The sequence below is a fragment of the Ctenopharyngodon idella genome, chromosome 18 (genome assembly GCF_019924925.1).
Source record: "Ctenopharyngodon idella isolate HZGC_01 chromosome 18, HZGC01, whole genome shotgun sequence".
Classification (NCBI taxonomy): domain Eukaryota; kingdom Metazoa; phylum Chordata; class Actinopteri; order Cypriniformes; family Xenocyprididae; genus Ctenopharyngodon; species Ctenopharyngodon idella.
In genome coordinates, this window is record NC_067237.1 from 33222707 (window position 1) to 33232542 (window position 9836).

At 35.6% G+C, this 9836-nt stretch overlaps 1 protein-coding gene across 4 annotated transcripts in view; it reads left to right on the forward strand.

The window, feature by feature from the left end:
• LOC127499461 (protein unc-13 homolog C) overlaps positions 1 to 8337 on the forward strand; it is a 219569-nt gene extending 211232 nt beyond the window's left edge. For all 4 annotated transcript variants that reach the window (XM_051869805.1, XM_051869802.1, XM_051869803.1 and 1 more), the window contains one exon: positions 6752 to 8337. In XM_051869805.1, coding sequence (XP_051725765.1) covers positions 6752 to 7037 — 286 coding nt within the window. In that variant the 3' untranslated portion in view covers positions 7038 to 8337. The remainder of the gene's footprint in view (positions 1 to 6751) is intronic.
• Positions 8338 to 9836: the final 1499 nt, after the last annotated feature.

Consider the following 9836-nt stretch of genomic DNA (forward strand, 5'->3'; position numbering starts at 1 on the left):
CCTTTAATGCGAACCGTGCCGTTTCAAACGAAACTTCCAGTGTGAAAGCACCCTAATAAAAGCTGTTGTATTTTATATGGAGCTCATGGACCAGCCAAATACTTTTCACTTTATCTTGGTAACCCTCCTGTTATTGGACCTTTTTTGCTTGTGAAATAAATGAATCATGTCTGACTGTAAATAGAGCATTATACATCAGCAATTGTCTTGTCTACTTCCTTTTTTTTTTTTCACCAGTGGCATTGACTTATCAGCTTTAAACTGCACAAATGCACTTGAACAACAGTACTGAAATCAACCGTTCACATGAAGATTTACTTCTGACAGACTCATTTTAGGCCTAAAAGACCCTTGTGGAAGAAAAGATAATTAATTAAGAAAGGCTTTCCAGAACAGTTGACTTAACAAAAAGACCTGCATTTGATGTATCAATGGCATTCAAAGCCGAAGAGTAAAATATGATGGAAGCCAGGCACAAACTTAGACACGCTGAATTAACCTCTCACTTAGAGCGCACATAAAAAACATCAAATCAAAGACCACCTTTGGATATTAAGGGCCTTTTAGCTTAATGGAGTCTTAAGCCATTTTTGTGTGGTATCATAAAAGAGCTCCTGTGTGGTGCTTTTCACTCTGTCAATGTGATTTCTGTATCTGATAGATGCGAAACATTAAGCTTATAAAACAGGCTGACCAGGTTGCTGTGTACTACTGTCAAGGGTGCTTTACAGACTCAGGGTGCTTTATCAGATCCAAGACATACCTGTATAGAAGACATTGCATTTACATTCATGAATTGGACAAACATTTTTGTTTATGTTGTGCTGGCTGATATTGACAGTCACCTCAGGCTTTCTGTAAATTAGAGACGTGAATGAAGCATCCTGTAAAGGTTTTCAGTTACTCATGTAAAAAAAAAAAAAAAAACATATAGCATGTTATTTTAACTTGTAAGTTGAGATCATACTTAGTGATTATACTTTTAGGGCTTCTTGGCAGATGACCTTTTAAATGTATTACAACAGTCCCTTTATCAATATGCATATTATACAAAAGTTAGTTGAAATATTGGATGTAACAAGTAAGCAATAAAGATTGGTATTAGGGGTGTGCCCGAATACTAAATCCGTATTCGGAAAGGCAAGATCCGTATTTAATCTTGTGAAATGTGTAATAAGTAGCTGACTCTCCCTAGTATACACACAGCACGTGTGATTGCGCGTGAAAACCGTCCGCGCATTCAAAAGCGATTTCAATATTCCGCATATTAAATAATCCCAAGAAGATCTGCACACTGTTATTCTCCCTTTTATTTAACAAAGTTTAAAAGTGGCAACGTTTTGGTCAGAGACCTTCGTCAGGCAAACATACATAGAAAGGCAACAACTCAATAAGTAGGTTACTCAGAATGAAACAATTTCAATTGGTTACAGCTGTTGGCAATCAAGGTCAATCATGTGAACAGCTATAGTATGCCACAATTAAAACCAAGACAACTACATTGGAGCATCAACAAATAGGACTATATTAACAACATTCACATTTCCATACAAAAAATACCAATTAGAAAAATGAACTGAGATCAAGTTCTAAATTCATACCTTTAGGGAAAAGAGTATTAAGTGTATAAATATAGTACGCTTCTCTTTTTGATAAAATAGTTTTGACATCTCCACCTCTTCTAGGTAATTTAACATGTTCAATTCCAATGTACTTGAGTGTGGAAAGGTTATGTCTTAAGTTAAAATGTACTGCTACGGGATTTTTTTGATCATTTGTACGTATACTGCTTCGATGTTCTGCAATCCTAGTCTTTAAAGCACGTTTTGTTTTTCCTATATACGCTAACCCACATGGACATTTTATCATGTAAATGGCGTTTTTAGTAGTACAGCTGATGACACCCTTAATTTTAAACTCCTTTCCTGAATGAGGATGAGAAAAGACACGTTTTTATAGTAAAATTGCATTGGGCACAGCAACCACAACTATAGTTTACCTGGAGGGATAGATAAAAAGTGAGTGGATCGTTCTACAGATAAATAAACGTCAGCTCTTACCAGAAGATCACGTAGGGTAGCAGGATGTTTGTACACATATCTTGGTGTTTTCTCAAAGACATCATTAAGGAGAGGATCGGATTTTAGGATATACAAATGTTTATCTATGATCTTTTTTTATGTCTGTACAAATAGGAGAGTATCGAACAACACATGTAATAGTTTTATTTTCTGATTTTAAGCGTTTTTTATTTAGAGATGTCTCTTGATTTTCATTTTCAAATCTCCTAGCTGCAGACTGTATCCAATCTTCATTGTAACCTCTCTCCCTAAATCTGTTAGTTAAATCAGTACTTTGTTGTATATATATATGACTCTTCAGTACTGCAAATTTGAGAAATCCGATTAAATTGACTAATAGATTTTCAGTACCTGACCATAACATAAAAATGTCATCAGTATACCTTCGCCAGAGTACAATGTGTGAGAAAAAGGGATTTTTTAAACCATTGAAGATAAATTTCTGTTCAAAGAGGCCCACATAGAAATTTGCATAATTTGGAGCCATGGTACTGCCCATGGCAGTGCCCTTAATCTGAAGGAAAAAATCATCTTTGTGTCTGAACATTTTTTTTGTCAACACCAGTTTGGCCAATGTTTTAAAAAAAACAATGCTCTGCATATTAACAGCAGCTTCCTGATGCTGGCAAATTATTTACATTATAATTACCCAACTATATTGCAAGAGAAAGCATTTATATAGAAAGAAATATATTTTCTCCTCCGATCTCATGTGTTTTCCCTTTAGGGGCTTCGTAGTACACGTCATTTCCTTTCCGAATATGGTATTCGGCTTCGGGCACATCCCTAATTGGTATATTATATAATATTATTATAATATATTAAATATCGGTACCGATTATAATAAGATATGTTAACGTGAAGTAACAATGAGCAATATATTTTCAAAGAATTTATTAACCTTTCTTAATGTTATTTAATAAAAATGTTTTTTAAATTGTTTGTTCATGTTAGTTCAGAGTGCGTTAACTAATGTTAACAGATTTTGATTATTTGGAAACACTTTACAATAAGGTTTCGTATGTTAACATTAGTTAGCTGCACTGTAACAGTTTATTACAACAACATTACAACAGTACTTCTGCATGATTAGTTAATCGTAGTTAATATTCATCTCAACATTACTAATACATTTTTAAGATCTAAAGTTGCATCTGCTATTATTAGTTAATGCACTGAACTTGAACATGAACATTAACATTTTTATTAACGAACATTAACATTTTTATTAACTAACATTTACAAAGGTTAATAAAATATACATATTTTAGCAAATGTTGAAATTAACATTAAGATTAATAAATGCTGTAAAAGTGTTGTTCATTGGTAGTTCATTTTAACTAATGAAGTTAACTAATGTTAACAAATGAAAAAAGTGTATGTTAATGTCTTACATATTTTTTTTCAGAAGTTTTTATTTTAATGTTTATTTTGATTTAATGTCTTGTTTCGTGTGTAAGCCATTACAATGGCTTACAATGACTTCCATTGTAAATGCATTATGTGCAGGGCCGGATTTATGAATAGGAATTAGGCATGTGCCTATGCTCACACAGTTACAATGAGGAGAAATAATGGTCTGTGGGTTTTGAAAATATTTAACCAATGAAGCGTGTTAAAAAGAGCTTGTGACTAATCATTGTAACTCCATTGGATCCTCACCTTTTAGAGCAGTGGTTCTTAAACCTTTTTGGTCATGCTACACCTCCCCCCTTAAACCTTTAAAAAAAAAAAAAAAAAAATTTTAATTGAAATTGAAAATCTGCAATGGAAAACACCTGCAATTGTTTCACTTTCACCGTGTCTATACCTGACGTGAGGGGCGCAACGTGACAGAAGACAATAAAACCCATTATAATCAGTGAATCTGTTTACACTGGATGCAGTGCGATGCAACACAACAAATCCCCGACAGTAAACCGATGCCCTGTTCTATTTATGGCATACTCCGAGCACTCACACTACTTCTGACACAAAGGACAAATGGATTTGCAACGGTTGCTTTGTCACGTCTGGTGTAGACACTGTGTTTGTGTTGCTGTTGAAACATTGAAAAATATAATAATAAGAAAGAAAAACAGATCAGCACATAATTTAAATAAAAAGTGAGTGAGCTCTTTTGATGGCCACCTCTCGAGCTCAGCTTCTTGTACGCCCCACACATTGAGAACCACTGTTTTAGAGCATCTCTGCTCTTTTGCAATGCAAGGGTAATTAAAGAACTGTTTGTTTGAATAAGTACAGTGTTTTCTTTACTCAAGATGAGAAACACTATATACGGTATATAAAGGCTAATGAGCGGAGAGAGCATCTTAGTCTAGAATTTGTTGTTGAGTCATAGCCAATACTATCTTGACTCTTTCCCCACCAGCATTTTTTAAAAAAGTTGACAGCCAGCGCCAGCATTTTTGATCATTTTCACAAAAGTTTCATAGCCCCCAGAATATTTTGTTGTATGAATATCTGAACAAGCAATCAAAAGAAAAAAAAGAAAGAACAGAACTTCTGCTTTTAAACAAAAAACCTGTTTTATTTTAGCTTCATGCATTCTTTTTTTATCAACATTTAAATGTGGGTAAGTTTCGTAAAAATTCACAATGATGATCAAAACACAGATGGAGTAGATGGAGTCCATCAACACCCCCAAAGCTTGCACAGTCCTATATAGGGATGGGTATTGGTAAAGGATTAGTTCACTTCTGAATGAAAATTTACTCACCCCCTTGTCATCCAAGATGTTCATGTCTTTCTTTCTTCAGTTGAAAAGAAATTAAGGTTTTTGAGGAAAACATTACAGTATTTTTGTCCATAGTGGACTTCAGTGGGGTTCACTGGGTGGAAGGGCCAAATTGCAGTTTCAGTGCAGCTTCAAAGCACTCTACACAATACCAGACGAGGAATAAGGGTCTTATACAGCAAAACGATCTGTCATTTTCTAAAAAAAAATGAATAAAATTTATATACTTTTTAACCACAAATGCTCGTCTTGCACTTCTCTGCGATCCACCATGCATGACGTAATCACGTTGGAAAGGTCATGTCTACAAAGCGAATGTACAGAGATTAAGCCAAACGCCCAAAACAAAAAAAAAAGAGAAGGTAAAACAACAATATTGGACGATTTTGAAGTTGGGAGGAGAAAATTAGAAGGAGTTTTTCGCCCTACCACGGTACTTCCGTCTACGTCACGCATGACCTTTCAACGTAACGTGTGGCGGATCACAGAGCAGTGCAAGATGAGCAATTGTGGTTAAAAAGTATATAAATATAAATATAAATATATATATATATATATATATATATATTTTTTTTTTTAGAAAATGACTGATCGTTTCGCTAGATAAGACCCTTATTCCTCGTCTGGGATCGTGTATAGTGCTTTGAAGCTGCACTGAAACTGCAATTTAGACCTTCAACCCAGTGAACCCCACTGAAGTCCACTATATGGACAAAAATACTGGAATGTTCTCCTTAAAAACCTTAATTTCTTTTCGACTGAAGAAAGAAAGACATGAACATCTTGGATGACATGGGGGTGAGTAAATTATAAGGAAATTTTCATTCCGAAGTTTTACTAACGGTATTACTACTTGTACCGATACTGCTTATCGATCCGGTACTACGGTATTCCGGTACACCCATTTAAGACACAAAGTGTTTAATACTCTCCACGCCAGTCATTTTGATATATTTTTGTGTATTTGATCATTTAGATTATTTGAAGCCTAAAGTATAATTTGCTTGTCTAGTTGCGGTCTGTTTTGGAGCGCACACACAGAAAGCCGCCTTGAAGATGGAAACAGCATCTCTTGTGTGGATTATTGTGCTTTTAATAGCAGTAACAGTAGAGGCTGCGTTTTACAACAATCACCAATTGTGCTGATTCTCATTTTAAGTTTGAGCTTTTAGGAAGGAACGAATGTGCACCGCTGTGAAGGGAAAGAAGTTGCGCTAGATGGAATGTGGCTAGTTTTTAATATTTTTACTTCAGATATCTTCTTTTTATAATTCTTGGAAGCAAAATACAGTATAATAAATCAAATTAGATTACCACAGGCCTAAAGTGTAACCAGACGTTTGAACGTTTAGTTCTCTCAAGCATTAAGCAGGGACTTTCGTGTTGTGCTTGCTGTAGCTCTGCGTGAGAGATCTCGCTCTTCTGGATTGCGAATAGCAAAAAATGCATCACAAACAAATGGTTCAATATTATCGCATATAGAAACGGCTGGCAAGATAGAATTTGCAAGATAACGTCTATATAGCAATAATAAATAGTATGTGTATTTTCTTATTTCTCTAGTACCGACAGAAGAACCGGTAACGTCGGAGCTTATCGATACTGCGATCTTTCATAATTTAGCCCCAGGGCTCATTTAATAGCGTGTTTCGATACCCATCCCTAGTTCTATAGCTCGTCCTAGGTTGACATTTCATTCGGTTGCACACTTTTGATTTATATGCTGTTTAATGTTGATGATTATGTTATTTTACACATGCATCTGCTTACATATGCTGTTGCTAGTTTCTGCTTCTTCTTCGCCTGTGTTTTGATCAGGAGATTAAGTACTCTTTGTAATCGACAGCATGTCAGGCAGCTTACACCTGGAACGTGTGCTTAATACATTAATGTGTATTAATATAAATTATGTTCTTGTACCTTTTCTGTGCAGCGTGCTGAGTAACGAACATGGCCCAGAGGCCTACGAGCTTCACATCTCCGTGAAGGACTACTGCTTTGCCCGAGAGGACCGAATCATCGGTATGACGGTCCTGCAGCTCAGAGAACTGGCCGAAAAGGGCAGCCTGAACGCCTGTTATCCACTCGCCAGGAGCGTAACGATGGATGAAACCGGTCTGACCATCATGAGAATACTCTCGCAAAGGACCAACGACGAAGTGGCCAAAGAGTTTGTACGTCTCAAATCAGACACGCGGTCAGCTGAGGAAGTATCGTAAAGAACCAGTGGGGAGAAAAAAAAGAGCGGGAGGGATATTGCAACGCAAGACGGTTGTGTTTGTTTTTGTGCATGTGTGTAAAACATCTGTTGGAATGTTCATTTTAAACTACAAGTACGTACAAAAGTGTTTACCTACCGTATGCTCTCTATCAAATATTATATTCTAAAAAGTTATGTTCAAGAGATGTTGAATACAGTTTTGTTTTACTGACGATTAGTCTTTTTGAACAGATACTGTATTTGTTCAGATAAAGTGCCAAACCTGATGTTAAAAAAATAACAAACGCATATGAATTATTGGTGAAGTTGGTATCTTTCTAAATTTGCTCGATTCTTTTGTCCGGTGTATATCATCCTCTCTTTCAGTGTGTAGCGGTTTTGTTCGTCTTTTCGTTTTCACACCATTTTTTGTTGGTTTGTTTGTTTGGTTTTTGGTAACACACCCTTCCTCACACAGCACTGGTGGTGCATGTCTCGTTTTCTTGGTGACGTCTCTCCCATGTGTTCGCAGTGACTGTGGGCGTCGGCTCGGACCCTCTCCCCTCCAACGTTTTGTATTTTAAGCCGACTTTAAAAAGAGACCATTTTTTAAAATGGCGATGACTGCTATGAATCTCTTCATACGTGTTTGTAATTTTATAGTCGTTGACAACAATGAAAACCACCTTGAGTGCTGCCGGTCCAGGCAGGAGGGGTGGGATGTTATTTTTGTTTGTTTCGTAGGTTTAGTTCCTTTACGTTTCCTTTTTTTTTTTCTTTTTTTTTTTTTCTTTTTTTTACCATAGGCTTTCGGCCTTTCTGAATTATCACTGTGAACATGGGCTCTGAAAGGCAAGCTTACATCACATTTGTTGACTGTTTGATATCATCTTTTTATTTTTTTGAAACAACTTTGATTCTAAAAAAAAAGAAAAAAAAAAAGAAAAACTGCCAAAGTTACATGAAAATATTCATACAAAAGCAATCCATGATCTGTATGAAAATCAGTATATACTATGTACACGTGCTACATATTGTACATGAATCATGTTTCTAGTATTGCTGAATCATATCTGATTGTTTATGGGCCAGGTTCTTCAGGATCTTCAGTTTTTCAGGATGATTTCTGTGAAGTTGTTTTATCTGGTATGAACGTGGTAAATGTTGCTTTACAAGAAGAGTCATATTGATCGCCGTCATCTCATTTATTTTTGTTTACAGAGGAAAAAGTTTAACATTTGGTATTTATGCAACATTCCTATGTATTGCACTGATGGCAAATTGTATGTCATGTAAATATATTTAGTGAGAAATTGTAATTAAGGTCTCATTGTTTTACATTTTTAAGGAAAGCAGCTTTTTCAACTCACTCATTTATCAGCATTATGGTTTATCATTGAACATTCAGGGTTAACAAAGTTACGGGGTGAATAAAAAAAAAAAAAAAAAAACACACAACAACAAAAAAAAAACATGTCCAGGCCATCCCCAGTTTAAAGGGACACTATGTAACCTTATTCTGTTCAAATTAACAAAATTTAAGTCAATGCATCATTAATCCTCCTCCCAATACATGTTTTGTCTTACCCTGATTTATTATGGTAAGCCTAATATAAGTGTTTATATTTGAGATTTGTCAGGATGTTTTTCACAAGAAATTGCATACATACGTCACTCGCTGTGCGTGTCTCGTCATATCCGTAAATAGAGAAAAGTTGCTCCTGCTACATTGATGCACGAATGGTGTGGGAGTGGCATACAGTAGGCAGTGTTGGGGAGTAGTTAACTACATGTAGCGACGCTACTAACTTAACTTCATTTTTCAGTAGCTTGACAGTAGCTCAGTTGCTTTTTAAACAGTGTAGATTTTCTAGTAGTTAACTACTTTTTCCAGCAAGTAGCGGTGTAGCTACATTCCAAAAGCTACATTCCGTTTTGCGTTCTGACGAGGCTGCAATGCATTGAAGCAGCAAAGCGTCTTACTAGATCACAAACTAAAATGGTGCATTACCGCCATCTATTATTATATCACGCATCTTGCAGATTTACAGTTCACCGAGAATAGATCGTCTGATGATTTTGTAAAGGACAGGAGTGGGTTTAAAATGCTGTTTGTGTCGAAGACTACAAGCACTTACAGGTGAATAATAGCCTTTTGAAATTGATTGTCCTGCTTTATTGCAGTCTATATCAAATGTATGCGAACTATTTTATTACAGTGGTGACCCGCCATAGTTTAATCTGTCCTGCCAGTTTTATAATGAACCTAAAAGATCACTAACGTGGTGTTTTGCGTCATTGCATTGGCAAAGCATCCGTCAATTGAACAGAAAACAAAATCGTGATATAGCTTAGCGTGCTTATCACATGGCAAAGGCTAATCTAATAAAATAGGTTGCGCGGGTTTCAGAATAAAATGCACTATGTTCACGCAAGAAGCGTGTGATTCGAGTCTTAAAGCTTCATCACTGCATGTGCTTTGAGTTTAACCTGCATTTTTCTGTGTTTCCAATTTAAGTTGCATATATTTTGTTCTTGATGTGACATTTGTAGCAATTTTGCACTTTGACAGTCAGTGTGAGATATAGGCTACATTTGAGTATTGTATGATAAAGTTTACAATATAAAACAGTACACTTTGAAATCATAATTGTAGTGCACTGCGTTTAAACCCTAAACATTTTACTTAAACATTCTTCATTAACAGTTATTCAGTTATTTATAATAAGCTATGTCATTGTAAAAAATAATTAAATCAAAGTAGTTTCAATGTAGATAGCTACTATTTGATAGTAACTTGTATTGTAGCTAACTACTT